General features: G+C 37.3%; 1 gene segment (V, D, J or C); it reads right to left on the bottom strand.

Moving 5' to 3' along the window:
• Nucleotides 1-6680: 6680 nt before the first annotated feature.
• On the bottom strand, nucleotides 6681-7199 carry LOC100967069. The segment is given in 2 exon segments: nucleotides 6681-6988; nucleotides 7151-7199. Coding segments are annotated over 2 exon segments (357 nt in total).
• Between the last annotated feature and the right edge of the window lie 16098 nt (nucleotides 7200-23297).

The following is a 23297-nucleotide window of genomic DNA, read 5'->3' on the forward strand; positions in this document are numbered from 1 at the left end:
CAGCTATTTTTTGTTGCAATTGCCACTGCTGTTTTAGCTGGCTGGGGCCGGGTTGAAACCCACCACCCTTGGTATAGGGGGCTGGTGCCCTACCAACAGGTGCTGCCCAAACCCTTGAAATATCTTAAGACAATAAGTTAACAGGCACTGTCTTTTTCTAAATGAAATTATTTTAAATTATTTTTTAATTGAATAATTACAAGTTGAGGCTTTGACAAAAAGAAGAGAGGAAACATATTGTAAATGGTACACAAACTGCAATTTAGGAGCTCACCACCAGGTAGTGACATGAGTTTTTTTTTCAGACAAATTTATTTAGGCACCTGATTTTAGCAAGGCTGCAAGGGTTCTAGGATTCTGTGAAGCAGAAGGGTACTATAACTTTATTCATGGTTAGTGATTACTCTCTTTCTGTTCCTTGAAATTTGTTTGTGATAAAGGAATCTAAAACACAGTGTTAAAAATTAACCAATGTAAATGTCTCTTTTAAACAGGATTATAGCTTGATTATTCCTAATGACTACTATTGAGTTTTGGTTTCCACATAATTGGTCACATTTATGAAGCTATATTTCACAAGATTATGAGAAGTTCAAGCACAGAATTGAGAATAATACCAAGGAATATTGCAGGCAAATACCATCCATAAATCTGAACCATAATTATTGGTCTGGCATGTTCTAGGATAAAACTTAGGGAAGTCACAATGACACACAAACGCATAAATGGTAATACTTGTGAAGCCAAGAATTCAACATAAATGTGAGTGAATAAACTCATCATTTTCCCCTTAACCCCACTGAAATAATCTAAATGCTACAGGAAATTAAAGAACCCAAACACACTACTACACACATCTATGATTGAGGTCAAATCAAAAGAGATAATCAAATATTTTTCAGAGCAACCATAATCAGATGAGCTTGCACAAATGTACATGCAGTTACAGGTACAGCAGCAAATCATACCAAATACAAACAAAATACTCCACCAAACCAGGCTTGAGAACATTTGGGGTCTTTTAAAACTTTTTAATGTGAAGCAATACATGAACAGATTTTCAATTATTAAATCATTCTCACATTCTTGAAATAAACCCTGACTTCCTTCTTTTCTGGATTGTGTTAGTGTTCAAGTTGAAAGCTTAGACTTAACCAATGTACAACATATACATGTCAAAATACCATATTGTTGTTTTATCGTTGATTGTATTATTTTTATTTGAGCAATCAATTTCTGTCTTTATATTTAATTCCTCCAATCTGCTCTATTTCATTTTATTTTATGAATTTTTTATACTAACAAATGTAGGGCGTACACTTGAATTTTATTACATGTATATGTTGTACATTGGTGAAGTCTAAGCTTTCAATATACCCATTATGCAAATAGTGAACATTGTACTCTACAGGTAATTTTTCCTCCATCACCTTCCACTTCTTTGAGTCTCCAGTATCCATTATATCATTCTGTGTGTCCTTGTGTAGCTATAGTTTAGTTTCCACTCTCATTAATTTTGCTTTGCTATTGATTTTTTAACTTCTTACATTGCATGCTGTGTTGATTTTTTTTTTACACCTTTTGGCTTTTAGGTGTTTCATATTTTATTTTATTTTAATTTTGATTCAAATTAATATGAGGGCACAATTTTTTGGTTACATTACTCTCACTTCCAGGGTAAATTTCCATTTGTAGAAAAGCCCCTCACCCAGGAGGGTGTTATACACCCTTACAAGTGCACATTAAGTGAGATTCTGCCTCATGCCCTCCCCTATAATACAACCTACCCCCTCTCTCTCCCACTTCCCTCTACCCCTGAACTGGACTATAATAGTGTCTTACTATTCTCAAGAAGAGAAAAATAAATATCCAATGTACTCTATAATAATATGAAATTAACATATAAATAATTACATGTTCATAAGAACAACAAAATACTAATATAGTCCAGTTTGAGAGTATTTTTATTTTTATTTTTATCTTGTTGGAAGTCCATCAGCTGAAGTCAAATGACCTTAGTGGAGATGTTGGCTCTTTCAGTTACTAGATTTCCTGGGGTAAAACTTAATCCTTCTGTATCTTTATAGTATGGAAAATGGAGTGGACTTTGTTTTCTACTGATATGGTATTTCAATTACTAGCTGAACACTGCTTTAAAAATTAGGACCCAACTACAAATTCTGTATCTTGTTGAGCACACCATCATATGTTAGAATATCTATTATTACAAAAACATAGTTCTTTGATTTCTCAATCTTTAAATTAAATTTTAAAGAAATTGACTAAAGACACACAATGATTACACTATGAAGTCCATCCTCCTTTTATGTTAAAGTTTTAGAGCTTACATGAGTTGACTTGAGGAACATGAGACAAATATCCTGTTCCTCAATCAATTGTCACAATACTTGAAATTCCACAATTAAATATGCTTCTTCTTAGCACTAATAATCTACTTCAACAAACTTGCAGGATACAAAAATGGCACAAAAACATCAATTGCACTTCTATATTCTAACAATGAATATTCTGGAAATCAAGAAAATAATTGCATTCACAACAATACCAAAAAGAAAATATTTAGCAACAAACTTAAACAAGGATGCTAAAGACTTATACGATAAAAGTGAGGTAATGTTATTAAAAGAAACTAACGAACATTCGAAGACACAAATAAATGAAAATATATTCTATGTTTAAGGATATTATTCAAATGTCAATGCTACCCAAAAGAATCTACAGATTCAATGCAAGCCCTTACAGAATTCAAATGGTATTTTTCCTATAATAGAAAAATCCTCCCAAAAATTTATGTGGCATCTTAAAGACACTCAAATAATCCAAATAATCTTGAAAAAAAAGAACAAGTTCAGAAGCTCTCACACTCTATGATTTCTAAACTGAAAATAAAGCTTCAGTAATGGAAGAAAAGAATAAGGTATTTCCACAAAAGCAGACATGTAGAACAATGGAATAAAATGGAGAGTCCAAATAAATCCTTTGCATATGTGGTCAAATGATTTTTTAAAATGATCACAAACTGTTCAAGGGTGAAAGGAAAGTCTTTTCAGCAAAAAACTATTCCACATAGAAAAAAATGAAGTTGGACCCTTATCAAAACAAAGAATTAAAAATCTAAACATAAAAACTAAAACTGACATTGGGGAGGCAAGATGACCAACTGGAGCCAGCTTTCCACAGAGGCTCCCATCCAGAAGACAGAAGTTTAGCAAGTAAGCCAATGGTTTGAAGCTGAGCCAAGAGAGAAGGTTGAAGAATGCACTTAAACCCTGCTGAGATGAGCTGCAACCCCAAGGAAACAAACAATAGATACAAAATCCATCCCGAAACCGATAGGAGTCCCCTGCCCCATGAGAACAGCAGGCAGTATACTCTATACAAACAACAGAGGAGAGTTCTGATATCCTCCTATTTTATCCCATTTTACCCTCTAAAAACCAGAACTCCTTCCCCAGACAGGACCTACCAGTGTGCCATGGCACTCTCCCGCCAGGCATGAAACTGTATAAAACTGTATATATTCTCTGTCTGCAATTCTGAACTCCCAGCACTCCCCTCCACTCTCACCCTGAAGTCTGGAAGCCTGTCCCCAATGAAGTCCAGATTTGGGGGCATTTTCTCAAGAGATGTGGACAAGGCATGGGCTGTTGCTAGTCCATGCTGATTCTGTTGCATGGCACAGGAGTATGGAAAAGATGGTGAGCTGAGGGAACCATATGAAAGAGGGAAAGGTGGTACCCCACAGCACAGAGCACAGCGGCACTGGCAGGAACAATAGGGCTCACAACCCTGGGGATATTTTGGAGAGACACTCCCTGCCTCTCTGGGCAACCAGAGGAAGCCAGGATTCTTCTCCAGTGGCAGCCACTGCCAGAACAGATCTGGGACAGAAACACAAGCCCTGTGAGTAAAGGGTATGCCTGAGGCAGTACCAGCCTGGGCAGGACTTGGCTGGAACAGAGACTAGAATACACTTGCCCAGAGACAGCATACTTCCTCTGTGGGGCTGAGCCAGAAGGACTGCTTTAGTGAGCCTAAGAAGCACCCGGCCCCCAGGGGATCATAGCTGAGACAAAAGCAAGCAGGGAGAGGCTGAAACTGAAAGCTCAGTGTGAGTTCTAACCTTGCCCACACCAACACAGACTGCAATGGAAACAGACATGCCAGCTCTGGGCAGCAGCACAGACCAGGGCTGAGTCACAGTTTCTGTGAACTCAAACAGCACCTGGTCCACAGGGGAATATAGCCAGGACAGAAACAAATTCTGCCAAAATAGAAGTGTCAGCAACATCAATCACTTCCACTCACATCCCTAGAGTAGTCAAATTCATAAACACAAAGTACAATGGTGGTTTCCAAGGGCTGTGGGTGGTAGGAAATCTAGAGTTATTCTTTAGTGGATTCATAGTTTCAAATTTGCAAAATGAAAAGTGTTCTCATGATAGATGGTAAGTGATGGCTACCCCATTATGCACATGTGTTTAATACCACTGAATTGTATACACTTATAAGTGGTTAAAATGATAAATTCTCTCATGTATACTTTTCCACAATTAAAATTTTAAAAAAAATTTAAACATGCTTCCCTTTAAGGTTTCTATTCTACAAGTCTAATTTCCAAATGCAGACATAAGAGGAACTTAAAATAAAAGATCCCTTATCAACCTACCATTACCATTTATATTTTAAGGCAGATGAAAATGGTGTTAGAGGTAGAAGGAGGAAATTGAAGAGAATGACAATTTCACATTGTGGAACATTGATTGAGCATAACAGGTCTTGGGGGTGCATGAAATTAATGTGATGACATTAAATGCTCTTGAAGAAGTAACAGAGTGAAAGACAAGAGCAGAGAAAAGAGGAGGGTCCATTCTCTGCTTCTTCACAAAGTCCCTCTAAATGCTAGTAATTATTGATCTCTTTATAGTCTTAGATGGGATCAGGTAAGCCTACAGTATAGAATGTGAGCTCTTCCATGCTAGAGATTGCAATAAGGCTATTAAGTGGGATGGATTTTAATCATGTCAATGCAATCTTTACATTACTAACTAAAGAACTATGGGTATCCTTTACAGATTTTATAAGACTAAGACAGCAAAAGATGTCAGAAGGAGTCAAATTTGGCCTATAAGATGGATGTCTAATGATTTCCCATCAAAACTCTCACAAAATTGCCCTTGTTTGATGAAAGGAATAAACGGGAGTATTGTTGTGGTGGAGAAGAATTCTTGGGTTAAAGATTTCCCTTTAGCATTTTTCTGCTTAGGTTTTGACTAACTTTCTCAAAACATTTTCATAATAAGCAGATGTTATCTGTTTATAACTTTCCAAATAGTCAACACCAAAATGTGTAAAGCACCCCAAGAAACTGGTAATCATGTTTCCCTTGATTGCTTTTGCTTTGACTGGACCACTTCTACCTCCTGGTAGCCATTGCTTTGATCATGCAAAATCTTCAGAATCACACTGGTAAAGCCATGCTTCATCTCCTATGGGAACTCTTCAAAGAAATCCTTTAGGATCTGATTCTACTTGTTTAAAATTTTCTTTGAAGCTCTGCTCTTGCCTGAAGCTGATCTGGGTGCAACTGTTTTTGCATCTATCCAGCAGAAAGTTTGCTGAACTTTAATTTTTCACTGAGAATTGAGCAAGCTGAACCAGTTGAGATGTCTGTGGTGTTGGCTATGTTTCTGCTGTCAATCAAGGGTTCTCTTCAATTAACAAGATGAATGTTTTCCTTGAAGACTGATGTGGAAGGTCTCCCACTTTAGGCTACATCATCAGCTTTATCTCACTTCTTCTTAAAATGAGTTATCTAGTTATAAACTGATAATTTCTCTGGGGGAATTATTCTCTAAAACTTTTCATAATACATCAATGATTTCACCATTCCTGCATCCAAGTTTTGCCATAAATTCAATATTTGGTCTTGCTTGAAATTTGACAGAATTTATGTTGCTCTAGTAGGGGCTGTTTTCAAACTGATGTCATATCCTTCTTAGTGCTTCAAACTAGATCCTATTCAGATATGTTATAACAGATTAGTAGGAGTTTGTTTTGATGAAAAAACAATTGAAATCCATGCAGAGATTTTTGTAATGTGCACTTACATTAACTTTTTGAAGACCCCTTATATTTACTTAACAACTTATCTGAAAACCCAAAATTCAAAGAAACTTCTAATGATTTTTTTTAATCACATGTTTATGAATTTCCTTAGGCAATTCTTCTAGCCTAACCCAATAGCCAAAGGCAAGTTGCTTCTTGTGGTTGTTCTTTCTCTTCAATATTCAGTCAAAAATTCCGTATGTCTAACCTCAACCCAAAGATTCAGTGATAAAATGTTTTATTGAATGATAACTCTGGAAATGATCTATGAATTTAAAGAAGTTTTGTTTTGTTTTGTTTTTGGCCAGGGCTGGGTTTGAACCTACCACCTCCAGCATATGAGACCGGTGCCCTACCCTTTTGAGCCACAGGCACCACCCTAAAGAAGTATTTTCTTAAAGTGAGTATTTTCCCTCCAACCCAACACCTGTGTTACCACAGGCCTAGCCACTTCCTGTCTGTGATGGTGATACCCTGCTACAGTCCTGACAGCAGGTGGATGTCACAGGCAGACACCTGGAGTTTTTGTACAGCTCCCTCCAACAATCCTCTCACTGTGCGCTCCTCAGTGCGCAGAAATATATCGCTGAGTCCTTGAATTCTGAAGCTGAGATAATAAGGTTGATGGCTTTGCTGGCCTTTTGGAAATTCAGTGAGTAGCGACCTTCTGTTTCATTTTTCTGACTAAAGGAGTCCTGGCGAATAATGAAAATCATCTCCCCGTTGGTGGACTTCTTGTACCAGAAGAGATGATAACTATAATCACTGATGTCATACGTGCATCCCAGAGTCACAGCCTCCCTCTCCTGCACCAACATTGCCGGTGGGACTTGAGTTACCTTCTGGGCAATACCAGATCCTGTAGGAAAAAAGAATTAGAAGGTTTAGCTTTAAGTGGTGTAGGACCAAGAATTCTATTTTTATACCCTGTCATCCCTCCTTCCCAACATCTCCATAAGTCCATCCTGTACCCCCGGTCCTTACATAATAGAGGAAGCATATTCCCACTGGCCATCCCTACCTAGCCACATTGAAGCTGTGACCACCTTCAGCAGGCTGCAGAGCAACATGTCTGTTTCTTCCTCTACAGGGGAAATACCTTCTTCAGTGGTTCCAGGGCTCTGAACTGTGAGGTGAACCCGACAGAGAGAGAGAAGAGTCACTGGGCTGTGCTGCTGCTGCTGCTGCCGCAGCTGCCCTAGAGCAGGAAACAGAGGTTTCCTGGAGTACCAAGTTTGTGTGGCGTGTCATGTCAAACCGCTCCATGTACTGGCTAAGAATTGCACCTACAGCAAGCTTCCTTTTGGATTAACCAATGAGTAATGTGGTAACAATTAAATATGAAAAAAAAACTAAATATATTGAAAATAAAGCTGATAATTTGACCAGCTACTCTTTTCAGTCACTGTATCTTTGACAGAAGTGGGTGATAAGGACTTACGTAAAAATAATACATGTATATTGTATAGTATTATGTACTCATAACAACTAAAAAATCAATTTTAAGGAATACAAGATAAAATTCACAAACACTACATTGAATGGATTACGGGGACAAGGTTAGACGTAATAATCATGTACCCTCATATCTATGCATCTTGCTCTTTCTCCTGAGATAGAAAACAATCATGTTACAATAAAAAGGTAAAGCTGTTTGGACTGATATCTGCAGGCCTTTCAAATTCCCACCTCACTTCCAGTGTCTTTCCAGTTGCCTATCTTAGAGGAAAACTGCATAAAGAACAAATCTCTCTTTGCTGAAGTGTAATCAGGGAAGCCCTCAGACACTGGGTACTATTATAAACATCTCCTTCACTTTTCTATGTACCTTGATAATCCAGCTCTGTTCATAAAAGTCACATTAGATACCCAAGTGTGATCATTAAGTTATCAAATCTTTGAATTTATGTTTTTCCCGTTATCTCAATTGGAACCCTAAATGAGCCAGAACCAGGCACTACATTGGGTATGCCCAGCTCTGAATAGAATGTATCCTAGACTATCCTGTACTTCTGCCTAGGAGAGCTGATCATAGCAGCACTGATTGTGATAAACCTTTCTATGTGAGTGAACCCTATGTCCTAGGGATATTACTCAACTACATGGCAAATAATGAAAACTCACTGCCTATCATAGTCTATTCCTTAAATGCATATAGTAGCCATGTTTATTTCCTTTGTCTCAAAATAACTTTGGTCTTATCTCAGTTGGTTGAAGCATCTTCAGATCTTTCATGGAACTACCATTAAATATGATGAAATCACATACAACACAATGGTTCTACTCTCTAAAAATAGAAAAAAGTTTTTTTGCAGTTTTTGGCCAGGGCCAGATTCAAACCCACCACCTCCAGTATATGGGGCCAGTGCCCTGCTCCTTTGAGCCACAAGTGCCACCCTACGCCAATATTTTTTATAAGTAGTTTGTGAAATATCACAAATTTCCTCTTAGTGTATTCAATTTTGTTACATTTATCAGTAAAAAGAGCCTCATAATTATACTACTGTCATTCAAGAGGTGTCTTCACAATCTCACACCTACTTCTTAATTTTATTTTTTAATATCTTCAAATTTAAATAAGATAATACACTACTGGTTATGCAATATCTACCACAGACTCCGTTATGAAACCCATTCCCTTAAAGAAGCAAAATTAATTCAAGTAGTTAAATTTATAACTTTCTCTTGAGCATGTAAAGTTACAAAACATGCAAAGAACCATAGTTGGGATATTTTAATGTAGTTCATGACTTCCAAATACTATGAAGACAATGAGATTTCTTAACCTTTTTCACCTTTTCTTAACTTTCTCATGTATCTTTTTAAAAATGGACACCAAATACATAAATTGTTTGATGTCTTGATGCTACCCAAGGAAATTTTTGTAATAAAGATAAAGATCTGCACTAGGAAAGACAACATGGAGGTAGAGAAAAATGCTTTAGCCTATCATGAGGCTTAAAATGCTTTTCTGACTGAAGTCCTTATGCAGGTACCTCTGATAGAATAGAAAGACAAATCCATGGAAAAGGTCAACTCCAACTTAGATGAATTATTAATTTGTTTTATCAATGAGGATTAGATATATTAAAGCCAGAAAAACTTCCTGGTGAAACCAAATGATCTCCAAAGAACTTACTAAAGCCATCCAGAAATAGCCCATTGCAGGAATGGCATATGGCCACAATATTTAAAAAAGAAAAAAAAACTTTGTTGGGAAACTTTGCTAGGACAGCAAGAAACACTGCCAATTCATGTACTTTTTTGGAACCAAGAACACCCATGAAAACCGTAAAAATGTGACATAAACTAGAATAGTAACCTAAGGAAACATTGGAGAATCTCCAAAAAGGTTTTACATAATTATATTCCCTGTGTGTGTTATGAGTCGATATTGGTAACAGTCTTTCTATTTTCTACATGGATTGAAATATTCTCCTGCCACCAAAACACAACACTGACAATAACTAAACATCAATATGAGTTTGTGTTCCCTACCTGTGATATTTTAAATTATCTATGCATATGGGAGCATATATTTTGGGGACAGTTATATAAGGTTTGCCCTCACTCAGGAATTTCACTTTTTTAAATCACCCTGATTCTCTGAAAATGTGGAAACAGATGGAATATTAAAACTGAAAGTAATTACTGTATCAGACATCCTTGAACTCCCTCAGCCTAATGTATGAATTACCCTTAGCTCTCATGGTCCTACATTCTTCCCCTTCACAAAGTCATTTGCTATCTCACTGTGAACTGGTCACTAATAGGTCCATATTATTCAGAATGCCCTGAACTTCTTAATACTCTATTCTTTTACAAATATAAGTAGATAAATAAACTTATGATACTCAGTACAGGTTGCTTTTCCTGGTCTATTATTTAATCAATCTTTTTTTTCTCTTTTTGAGACAGGTCACACCCTATTGCCAGGTATAATAGAGTGCAATGGTGTCATCATAGCTCACAGCAACCTCAAACTTCTGAGCTCAAGTGATCCTCCTGAGTTAGCCTCCCACATGGCTGGGACTACAGGCATGGGTTACCAAGCCCCACTAATTTTTCTATTTTTTGTAGAAAAATACTATAAATACTATAAAATAACAAAAGTTTATACAGAAAGAAAGACATAGATAAGCAGTAAGAAATAGTACATTATAGAATAATCGTGTAATCAACTATACTTTTTAAAGTGTTTAATTCTTTACACATCAACTTATGAATTTAATTGAAACACAAACACTAAATTAAATTTTAACATATCATACCAAAATTCACTTCTTTCTTCTTTCTTTAGCAAACATCTACCGATTATTAACTATGTGAAAAAGCTTGCTATTAAAACAGACAGCTTTCTCTTCTTAATTCTTGGGCAAGATAAGATGAACCGATGTTAGGATGGCACCCGTGGCTCAAAAGAGTAGGGCGCCAGCCCCATATTCTGGAGATGGCAGGTTCAAACCCACCCCGGCCAAAAACTGCAAATAAAAAAGATGAACAGATGTTAATAAGTATTTTGAAAAAGAAGGAAAGATTGATAAGTCTAATCTAAAGGTCACTTTCTCAAATTATTTTCTATTCTAATTTTCCTCAAACACATAAACAGCATATATCCTAATTAGATTCTAAAGGAAAGCCTAAGTCACATTTTGTCAACAAGAAATAGCAAGTAGGAAGAGCTGTCAAATTTTACAACAGATATAAAGAAGAAAGTGAAAATCACTGTGACTTATGAAAATCTGTCATGAGCTATTAAAATGCATGTGTTTCAGGAGATTTGATGAAAGGAGAAATGGTCAATTCAAGATAAAATAAATGAAAAATCATGATTATAATTATAATAAGAATCTAGGAAGAAATTAACCAAACCTTAGCAAAAAATTATCTAGGCTCAGAATTATCAACTTTGTAATCAATTTTGTCTCATATTTGGCATATAATGTTTTACAATCAGAAAAAAATAACAAAAGCAATTTTTAAAACATGAAGGTAAAAGTTCAGCCAAAGAGGGATTGTGATATGGTTACTAGTAAGTTATTTATGCAAAAGGACTCTAAATAGCGAAGTCATCTTTAAAGCCTGAATTTCAAAATAAAACTTCATTAACTGCCTTTAAGAATCCATTAGGTGAAGCTTCCTGATTGCTGAACATGGCCAACGAAGGAATGGAAGTTCCACACTACCCCACAGCTTCCCCTATGCATATCTCCATCTGACTGTTCATTTTTACTATGTAAATTAAAGGTCTATGCCTAAGGAAAGAAGAGTGTGGCTTCACGCCCAGTCTCAAGTTTGCACCTAGGTTACAAATGTACAGTAATCTATACTCTCTACACAGAAGTAGACAGCTGAGTCTCCAGGTTGGGCAGCTGCAATGTGCAGGAATGGCCATCTTATTCAATAAAATGGTGAATCTTTGTTCTTGCTTTTTGTCCATATTTGGATAAATGTCTGTAATAAATTGTGGACCTTTCCAAGCTTTTGCTTATACCAAGGCCAGCAGCCCGAAGCACTCTTTGAATAAGTACAGGTGATAACAGAGTTCTCTGTTTTACTGGTATAAAAGTAGACACATCAATCAATAGAACATGATGGAGAACCCCAAAACAAAACTGTATACATACAACCAACTTGAAAAACCGCACAAAGACCTACAGAGGGTAAAGGATGCACTATTCAATAAATGGTGCAGGGAAAATTGAATAGACACATGCAGAAGAATGAAACTGGGTCCTCAGTCCCCATCGTATACCAGTATTACATTGGTATATAGGTCATTACAGAAGTTTTGAGATATTAGGAAATTAAGAAATGTAAAATCTTGCATGGGTAAATCAGAAAGGACACTGTTGACTGTGTTTCTTGGAAGTGAAATAATGGACAGTAATATTGGACAGTCTGTCTCAATATTTTTATGGTGGCCCACATACAAAATTTAACTCAAGATGGATAAACGTAAGATCACAAACAATGAAAATGGGCTTTTTATTTTAACTACTTCTCACCCCCTGATTCAACTCATCTTCCATTTACCCATCAAATGTATCCTTATCTGGCAAGAAGTGGAGTTGCAACTGAGGCTGAAAATGGGTATCTATAACTGAAAGTATGACTTACGGCTTTCCAAAGTAGGGTTTTTATGACTCTTCCCTTCCTTTTCCATTTCTGTTTTGCCATTGCAATTCCCTCCTAGAGCAAATGATTTTTGATATGACTGTCAAATATCTTGAGTAACTAAATGAGGCAAGACCAAAGTACACTAGGAACTGTGAGGGACTATCTGTTATCCTATTAAAATATTTTCTTCTTATATATTAAAGAAATTATAAAATCAATACCATTAAGATGGATTGTGGCATAAAACCAGAATGGGCATCAAGATGTATATGGTAGATATGTGCAACTTTTGGGAAATCAATTATAACTCAGTAAAAAAGGAAGAAGAAAATTTTTAGAGCTAATGGATATATTCGTGGTGTACAGATTATGATGATGATTTGATGGGTTTATATTTATCTGCAAATACATCAAATGTATAAGGCAAATATGTACACACTTTGTCTGCCAGTCATACCTCAACAATAACTTTATATCATAATTTTTTAAACTAGAGTAGAAAGAGTAGAAAATATTTTGTCTAGAGCAGTATCGTGTCTTTCATTTCTCTTCACGATTATTTTCAGAATTGTGAACATACCTTCCTAATTAATCAATCCCTCCATACTATTACTTTTAACTTCTGTTTGCCTCTAGAGTACACAGAAAACATCTTTGCCCTACAGGCTAAGCTCTGTCCCAAGGGGTTCCTGGGGCCCTAGCAGGTTTCGGTACAGGCTGCAGGTGCCTGGGGAGCACTGTGTATTGACTGCACAGAGGTAGGTGGCTGAGTCACTGGGCCGGGAGTCTCTGATGAGCAGGGAGACATGCTTGCTGGCTTTGTTGTGCTTTACTATAAACCTTCCATTCGTATTGTTCTCATTGCCTGAGTATATAGACACCAACAACTCCAGGCCTTTCCCGGAATGTTGTCTATACCACATGAAGTACAGATTAGCACTGTTGCTATAAGTACACTTGAGAGAGGCCATGGATTCTGAGGAAACAGAGAGGAATTCAGGATTCTGCTCCACCTCCTTCTGTTGGCTCCTCACCCCTGTGCAAAAGACAATATTCAGATAAAGAAGGTTGTTTGGGTGGTGGATGCTTATGCCTCAAAATTAAAATTATCTTTTCACAGACTTCCCACCATTACCAACCGTTGGTTAGACCTAAAAAACATTTATGCCTTTATTGATGGCCTGAGATAGACAATAACTCCAAATACATCCAAATATTGTACCATTGGAATTTCCCATAGAGATGCCCAAAACTCACAGTTTAAATGAATTCCCAGGATGGCTAGTAGAACTCTCAAGGATTTCATCTCCACAGTTGACTGAAGATTCAGTTTTTAAACCTTAAAAAAAAAAAGAGCCTAACTTAAGCATTTCTGATTTTCTGCTTTGAGAATCATACAAAGATTCTGTTCTACCAATTAGAAAAAAGAAGTTCTTTTCACCACCCCTGCTATGTCACTAGGCCACTCCTCTGATATATCATATCTCTCTCTCTCTCTCTCTCTCTCTCACACACACACACACACACAAAAGCACTAAAGAGATTTCCTCAAGGCCCCTAAGAAGACACTGCCATCTTGTGGAATCAGAATAGTGATTAAAGATGTATTCAAAATGTAGACACTTATCATGCAAACTGAAAGTAAAAATCTAACATTTAGTTAAATTACTGACAATTTACTGAAATTACTAACAGTTAGTTAATTGCTCCAAGTCAAAGTGGCTGAGAGAGATTTATATGTGTATATGTGTTTTATGCCAAATGGCAACTTTTGCATGAGTAAGAGCAATTATTTTGAATAGCCACTTTCCTACAGTGAAAGAAGAATCATAAAATATCTCAATACATAAATTTTGCATGAGGTTCCTGCAATTCAAGAAACATTTTGTATTGTATAACTCTTCTTTATATCAGGCCAGACACCCCCACATCACTCCATTATTTCCAATTCTTAAAGAAATCTCTTGCAACTCAAAAGAATCATTTAAAAACAGAGTCACCTAAAATCTAAAACAAACAACAACAACAACAACAACAAAAAAAAAACAGCTTGGGCAATATTTTTTAACAAGTTCAGGAATGCAAGGAGCTTAAAATTTGTCATTCCATTTCACACCAATGATACATCCGTGGTAAAACAGTACACTTCTGAGTTGGGGCAATAGAGATAGACCTATCTTCACTACTTAGACTGTCAACAAAACCTATTCATTTGTCTTTCTATTATTCCCTTTCCTGTACAAAGCTGATATCTATGAATTAATTTCCTAAAGTTATGGATCTTATGTCTCCGTGCATTTCCATCCTTACCTAAAAAGCAAACCACATTTATCGGAGAACTATCTAGGCAAGAAGTTGAATGAGGTTTACAGAGACTCATAGACAGCTGCTGCTGCTCCTCTGTCCCACAATCTCTTACAGAAGCTGGTTTCTACAGGCTAGCAATGACACAGTCCTTTCCTACTGAAGAGCCATTTAACCAGTACTTAATGAATATGTCTTGGTCAGGTACTGCTCATTCCCACCAACAACTGCATAGGAAATAGAATGAGGGAGAAGATTCTTATATTGAAATATTTTTCTCCAAGAACACATTACACTTCACAGAAATCACAATAGTCCTTCCATCGATGTGTAAATATTGCACACTTCTTACTGGTACACAAAATTTCTTGTACCTTATATCTATTCTTGTGTTTTGTAATTGTCTGTCACATAAAACTTCTTGTAGCATGTTAAAAAATAAATGCTAAAACCTTTATTATACAAAACACAATACCTAAACATAAGCAAAAAATCTGAATTAAAAAACCATAAAAGAGGCTCGGCGCCTGTGGCTCAAGAGGCTAAGGTGCCAGCCACATACACCTAAGGTGGCGGGTTCGAATCCAGCCTGGGCCCACCAAACAACAGTGATGGCTGCAACCAAAAAAAAATGGCCAGGCGTTGTGGAGGGCGCCTGTAGTCCCAGCTACTTGGGAGGCTGAGGCAGGAGACTCGCTTGAGCCCAGGAGTTGGAGGTTGCTGTGAGCGTAATGCCACGGCACTCTACCCAGGGGGATAGCTTGAGGCTCCGTCTCAAAAAAAAAAAAAAAAAACAAAAAAGAAATCACAGTTACCATCCTCAGTAAACGTAAAACTCAAGAAGTGGCACCAAAACAGATGACAGCAAATAGATTTTCATAGATTTTCCCACGACCTGGGAAAATCTATGAAAACCAAATATGACATCTTCAACATTAAATAAGGATGTAAAGCACAGCATTGTAATAAGTACCCCCTTTGTTAAATTAGTAACAAAAATAGTATGAGCTAGTCAATAGATCTAATGTTGTAGTAGACCCAAGAGCCTTATCGGTGGTATTAAAATGCCAGAGCTCATACCACATCAAAGTTGTCCTGCAAAAGCTCCTGTGCCTAATACTATCTAAAGGAAATATAAAGCTCCTTCATATGCCTGAAGGACAGTGTTACAGCAAACAACCGAAAAGAAATCACAATCTCCTCCCCCTTCTGATTTAAGCAGCCTGCATTTTTCATAGTATCAATTTTCTGGATATGTCTTCTATGAGTAAATTTTCTAGATTCATGTCTTCAGTACAATTTAGGTATTGTTTCCTTTCACTCTCTCTCCTGTCATTCTAGAATCTTACTTAGGCTTATACTTTTAATAATGTCCCACAGGTTTCTTAAGCTCTGTTCATTTTTCTTCATCAAAAGAATTTCTTCTTTCCTCTTCTTCTTAGATTGAGTAATTTCAATCAACCTATCTTCAAGTTTGCAGATGTTTTCTCCTGCCTGCTGTTGAACCCTTTAGCAAATTGTTTTTGAGAAAATTTCATCTGCATAGTACTGAGAGAATTTTGAGTTATGTGAAACTCAGGGAAGTCCTTTAAATTAGCCCTTCAGGGAGCCACCTGGCAGGACAAAGTGCCAAGCACTATGCTTCCATAACAATGTGCACTCTGTTTCCACCAGCAACAGGAACTCACACTGGGGATGCAGGCTGCTGTTAAAAGCTGTCTTGAAGCCAGTGAAGGCAAGAGGAGCAAAGGTAAGTTAAAATACCACACAGCTCTCCTACCAGGTTACATTTCCCTTTTATTAAGTATTTTCCTGCTTGCTGTAAACCTTTCTGTGGTATTTGGCTGAAGTAGTCTGGTTATGGTCTTACAGTTTTCTGTCTTGCCAGTCTAACTTTTTCCTGGTTTTTTGGTTAGAGAAAGCAGCCGTTTCTTTGGGCTGTTTAGTCTGTATGCCCTGGCATTTCCAGATTACTGGTGACCCCTGGATGCAACTGAGTTATATGGAGCAAAAGGAAACTCATGGAACTCACTGCTGTAGCATTCCTCAGGTCTACATTTCTTAGAATACAGGTGTACATTCATTCCTACATTCCAGGCTGGCTTTTTCTTTCCATGTTTTAGATGCTTTTTATCCTGTAAGTTTACATACAGATGGCTGTCCATAATATGGGTGGGCCTATATTATGGACAGTCTAAAGGTCTTAAGGGAAAAATACTGAAGTTAAAGGTCTTAAGGGAAAAATACTGAAGTTCCCCAAATAAGAAGAAATTCTACCTCCAGTCTGCTTTCTGCAAAATCAACTGTTCATGGGTCTCCAGCCTAACAGCCTGACCTGCAGAAGTTGCCCACAATTGCATGAAACAATTCATTAAAATAAATCTGGATAGATAGATATGGATATCACAGACTTAATCCATATGCACCAAATCATATTTGTAGGTTTTATAAACTTTTGTGAACAGCTGTTTTATTTTATAATAAAATGATGTCTAAGTATTAATGATGATGATTTGTAGCCCAAAGAAATTGTTGCTCTTTCAGAGATGTTTACTTCAGGAAACAATGAAAAGAATCAGTCCATCAAAGTCAAGAAAGAGAAAGAAGAAAGGACAGAGGACAGAGGGAAAGGAAGAGAGAGAAGGCGAGAAAGAATTCAAAAGAGGGAATTTCAGTGTGTACAAACTTGTCTTGCTTAAATTAGACATAGTGTTTTGAAATATAATCAATTTTGAACAATGTCTTCAGAGACCTATTTGAATTATAGCAATGGATGTATCAAAACATCATCAAGAAGAATATGTACTAACAGAAAAAAATGCAAAATTTTTCCAAAATAATGACAACACCCCAAATACTGAAGCAGCAGCAGATTCCAAGGCCTGTCTAGTAGTTAGTACTTATCCAAACTCTACAACAAAGACTTAATTACTTAATTCTCCTCTTCAGGAAAAACAAAAATATACAAAGTTGTCCTTGTTTTCCAAAGTTGTTTGTCTGCTTCTCACTTGGTGGACAACTTGTGAGCAAGGCTATCTTCTGCTTTTCTTCATCCTCTCAACTCAAAACAACTGATGAATTTGGGAAAACAGGCAGATAGTTTACATTCCTTCGATGACACCTTACTCTAACACTCTTATGAAGTAGAGGAGTAGTTTATTTCTTCCTCCTTCTCTAACAATATCCCTCCTATTCACATCATGTTCTCTGTACTTACTTCTAGCATGAAGGGTGAGTGACTGATCGTATGTTGCTCTCATATGCAGTAGACTATTGGCATGATGCACCACTCTTAGTAAAGTGTGTGTATTTGGATGGAAAAAAAACAATGACTAGGTTGAAAACCTTAATAGAAAAAAGTAAGAAACGCAAAAAATAGGCAGAGATAAAATTTTAAATCTAGGCAGAAAAATACACTTGTCAAGAATGGAAACTGACACTGAGTAGCTGCCTCAAAGTAAAGAAACAAACATAATGTGAGGGGCATAAATAGCCTTGGAATTCAACTTCCTTTTTCCCCTGCACCCCCACATGTTTAAGAGATTTAAATATGAAAATAATATGAAAAAGTAAAGAAAATATAATATAAAATGCTACCATTCTGATGTGGTATGGATTTTTAAGCTGGACTTAGAGTCCATGGAAGAAAATTTTGATAAATTTGACTACATAATATTTTTAAATTCTGCATGACAAAGAAAAACCCATAAAGTTAAAAGGGTAATGAAAAACTTTTTTAAAAGAAATATATACAGGTATATGACAATTAGATTGTTGGGGGCTAAACCCTTCCCCCTCCTGCTTCTCTCCTCCTAGAAAAAAAGGCCTACCTGGCCCCACCCAAGAATTCCACCAGAAAGACCCCAGCCCACCAGAACTTTCCAGCAAGCTGTGGAATCTTCCTCCTCCTGTACCCTACATGAAAACAAACCTCCAACCACCCTCAGTGCAGATGCCATCTTTGCCCAGGTGAGTCTCTGCCCCCTTTCATCAAACTTGGCCTGAGCCTCTCCCCATCTCATCTCTAGATATACCATCCAAATCACTCTCATATATGACAAAGCATTATATATGGATTTGAGCATACCAAATCACTCTCATATATGACAAAGCAAAGTAATAATAAGAATTAGAACACAGATCAATAAAACTGAAAACAGGAAATCAATAGAAAAAAAATCAACAAAAACAAATCCTGGTTCCTTGGAAAGATCACTAAAATTGATAGCTTCTAGCCAAGCTTACTGAGGAAAAAAGACAGAGGACATAAATTACTAATATCAGAAATGAAAGAAAGTACATCACAGCAGAGCCTATGGGTGTTTGCTTTAATCCATTCTCTGTGCTATAACAGAAGACCTCACACTTGGAAATTTATAATAGAAGAGGTTTATTTGGTTTATGATTGTAGAGGCTGAGAAGCCTAAGATTAGGCAGCCAAATCTGGTCAGCTTGTAGTGAGGGCCTCATGCTGTACCTTCATGGCCAAAGGGGAAGTTGGCATGTGCAAAAGAGATAGGGGTCAAAGGAAGCTGACTTCCTTTAGAAACAACCTGTTCTCCTGAGAACTAATCTAGTCCCAGGAAGAATAACACAATGTCTCAAGAAAGCCATTAATTCATTTTAATAACCTAGTTACCTCTTAAAGGTCCCACCTCCCAACACTAATACATTAGTAATTAAAATTTAACATGAGTTTTAATGAAGACAAATCACATCCAACCCATAGTATTCTGATCCCAGTCCTGAAAATCTCACATCCTCTCATATCCAAAATGCAATAACCCCATCCCATTATACTCAAAAGTCTTTTTTTTTTTTTTTTTTTTTTGACAGAGTCAAAAGCTGTTGCCCTGGGTAAAGTGCCGTGGTGTCACACAGATCACAGCAACCTCAAACTCCTGGGCCCAAGCAATTCTCTTGCCTCAGCTTCCCAAGTAGCTGGGACTACAGGCACCCACCACAACACCCGCCCAGCTGTTTTTTGGCCCACCTAGGCTGGTTTGAACCTGCCTGCTCTGATGTATGTGGCTGGTGCCCTAGCTGCCTGAGCTACAGGCACCAAGCCAGACCCAAAAGTCTTAACTCATTCTATCATCAATTCAAAAGTTCAAAGTCCAAGGTCTCCTCTAAGACTCAAAGCAAACTCCTTCCAGTTGTGAACCTATAAAATCATAACAAGTTATCTACTTCCAAGGCACAAAGGTGGAACAGGCATAGGGTAAACATTCCCATTCCAAAAGGGAAAGGTAGGCATAAAGAAAGAAGTAACTGGCCCAAATAAGTCCAAAACCCAGGAGGGAGAATGTTAAATCATAAAGCTCCAAAATAATCTTTCACTCCATATGCAGCTTCCTGGACAAAGTGTGGTGGTGATGATGGAGGGGCAATAGGCTCCCAAGGCCTCATGAAGCTTTCTATTCATTGTTTTACAGGGTGCAGCCCCTTTGGCTGCACTCACTGGTAAGAGTTGCATACCGGTTGCTGCAGCATTTCCAAGTGGGTATTACATGATTGCTGGTAGCTCAACAGTTCTAGGGTCCCAGCAGCATCCCCCATCCTCGTGGCTACACCAGGCATTGACCTGATAAGAACTCTGTGTAGCCAGAGAGGATACCAGAATAAAATAAAGTATAAAAAAAAGAACAAAAATTTTCTCATGGGAACCCAAGGCCACTCTTGTGCAATATCCTCCTGTGGTGACCTAGCTCTAGGAATTTGTAGAAACTTGATGGGACCTTGAAACTAATGCTTGCTTCCACTTCTGCAGAAGTTCACACTTCTATAAAAGCTAAGGTGACCAGACGTCTGCTTTTGGCAGGACAGTCCCAATTTTTAACAATTTGTCCTGCATCCTATAGTGTTTTTAAAAAGTCCCAATTTTTGGAAAGAATGCATGACAAGCTAGGGAACACAGGAGAACAGGAAGGGAATATACAGTTTTCAGCTGCCATGTGGCTATTTCGCCAGGATATGCATTTTATATTATTTTTGTTAATTTTATAATGTTAAACTTTAATAATAACAAATAACTGTTGAGAACTGATTATCAAGAACTGCTTATCAAAGTTTGCATTGTTGTCATGCCCCACCCCCATCCCAATGGTGTCCCGCTTTACCAATGTTAAAATCTGGTCACCTTAGTAAAAGCCCACACCTGCCTTCTCCAGCTTAATTCAAACTGACCAATGAGAAGGATACCCATGGACAAGGAGCCCTTGGTTGGAGATAAAAGAAAAAGGACAGAGCCAGTCCGAGAGCTTGGCCATTTTCAGACTTTAATCTAATGTGGCTCCACTGGCTGAAATAAAGCCCTTTCTCTTTTAAACATGGATGTTGTATCTTTCTCTCCATTGGGCCTCTTTTTCCTGCAACATTTCCTCCACCCCTATGGCAGTTTATAGCGGGCCTGCAGACTTTCTGTGACATCTTTTGAAATATAGGTAGAAGAATCCATGCCTCCATATCTCTTGCATTCTGCATGCCTGCAGAATTAGCAACACCAAGCTATAGCTTGTGCTTTTCAGAGTTAGGTACAAGCCACATCTGGGCCCACTTGACCCATGATGTTACCATACAACTAGGTTCATCTTCCCACTGCCCAAGAGGATGTCAGTACCCAGAGACAGCAGGGTTTACAGCAGAGAGTTTATTCTGCATAGTGCTGAGTGGGGTGATGGAAGAAATTTCTCAAATCCTCTTCCCTGAGAATTGAGGAGACCTGACCTTCACCCCCATCTCCCATTCTTGCTGTTTTGTAAAGTTAGCTCCCACCCAAAGGATGACTACCTTGAGTATTTTAGGTGTATTGCTTTAGGAGATTGACTTTTAAATTGGAGTGTTGTTTTGGATCGTGGGTTATGCTGGTTGTTGTTTACTATGGGTCATGGGCTCTGCCAATTATTGTTTAAGATAAGGGTTAACATGGTCTTCCCTTTGAACTTAAATGCATGGAATAGTAATTTTGGAAATGGAAGAACAAAACAGTTTAGGAGAGGCCACTCCCACTGTTCTCCAGAATCCCCGCCTTCTGACAAAGAAAGTTTCATGGACCTATCCCTGTCTCTCCCTATTGGCTGACTGTGACAGCCATGCCCTCTTCATCTGGTAACATTTGCAATTGCAAAATAAAGATAACCCTTACTCTAATCCTCAATATTTTGTGCTTCAGGTCCATAGAAAACATCATCAACGTAGCCTTTACTGTGAACATTTTTATCAACATTCTGGTTACAACCACTGAATTCATCTCTAAGAAATTCCAAACTTTCCTCAGTCATCTGGTCTTCTGAGCCCTCACCAGAATCACTCCTAATGTACCACTTACAACATTCTAGGCTTTTACTAGCCTGCTTGGCCATATTTTTACAACCTCTGTCCATTATCCTGTTACAGAGCCATTTGCACATTTTGAAGCATTTTTATAGCAATAGCACCACTTCTAACATCAATTTCCTATCTTGATTTGTCTTCTATTACTGTAAAAAAAATACATCAGACTAGGTAATTTATAAAGAAAATATTTATTTGGTTCAAGATTCTGAAGGCCAAGAGCTCCAAAATCAGGCAGCCATACCTGGTGAACTTCTTGTGAGGGCTTCATGCTATATCATATCATGGTCAACTATTTCTGACAAAGAACAAAGGAAATATTAATGTAATGGATCATAAATAGTCTTTTTAACAAATGATGTTACAATCTCTGGACAAAAGAGTTTGTTTAATTTGGGGTAGGAAGGGAAATGGAAGACATGAAGGGAAAAAAGTAGAAAATGGGCAATGGACATGAAAATGAAAACAATTTTTAAATATAGTTAATTAATCTCCATATTATTCATAATTAAATGAATTATTTTTAAAAAACAAAGAAAGCCCAATAGATAAGCCAAAGTAAAAAGTCTTAGTAATACACAACGTTTAGAAGAAATCCACTGCCTAATCACCTGTACTGGATGGTGTAAATTAGTGAAAATTACCTACGAGACAATTTTATTGAACAATATAGACCATGAGTATGTTCAGTTTTCTGAATAATGTTATCCCTCAAATCATCAAAGACTAGCTTCAATTTTCAGCTGAGTTTGGAAAGTGATCATTGCTTGTTATACAAGCAGTGGTGGACGGTATGAGTGGTGTATTACTTATAAATTTTATCACTTGGTCCTCTTTTCCTTTCTTTTTTCTTTCCTCCCTTTCAAATGCTTTCAATAATACACACACAGAGAGAGAGAACTATCTTTCCCAATTATTCAAAAGCAATTGGTGCTTCTAATTTCTAAACCCTAAATTGAGGGTACAATGCACATTGGGGTACTCCTTGTTATATTTTACTTCACTCAAGTTTTTTCTTTAACTGGTCTGTTATGCGAGTTTTGATTTTTCCATATAATTCTCATAACTCTATAATTTTGTTGACATCACTGCCTAATGTCTGGGCTTTATGGCTTTTTTGATTTCTTTACTGTTTCTTTTATAAGGTAAGGGAAAGCAGAGATAAATACGTGCTTAATCTTGCGTTGACATGGCAAAATTAACTCATTTGAAGACATGTTAGAAAGCCAACTGTTCTGCATGACTGTTGAGGAATTCTCATGATTTAGACATGAGTTATTTCTTAGGCTTTCCACCTATCCCTTTGTCTTTGAACATTAGCCTCTATCTACCATCTGGTTTTCCAATAATGACACTTTTCCTCTTTATGATAAATGTTATTTCCTCTCTTTGCATTGTTTTGTTACATGGAA

Source organism: Otolemur garnettii, unplaced genomic scaffold (genome assembly GCF_000181295.1).
Source record: "Otolemur garnettii isolate 467f Iridium unplaced genomic scaffold, OtoGar3 scaffold00327, whole genome shotgun sequence".
In the NCBI taxonomy this organism is placed as follows: Eukaryota; Metazoa; Chordata; class Mammalia; order Primates; family Galagidae; genus Otolemur; species Otolemur garnettii.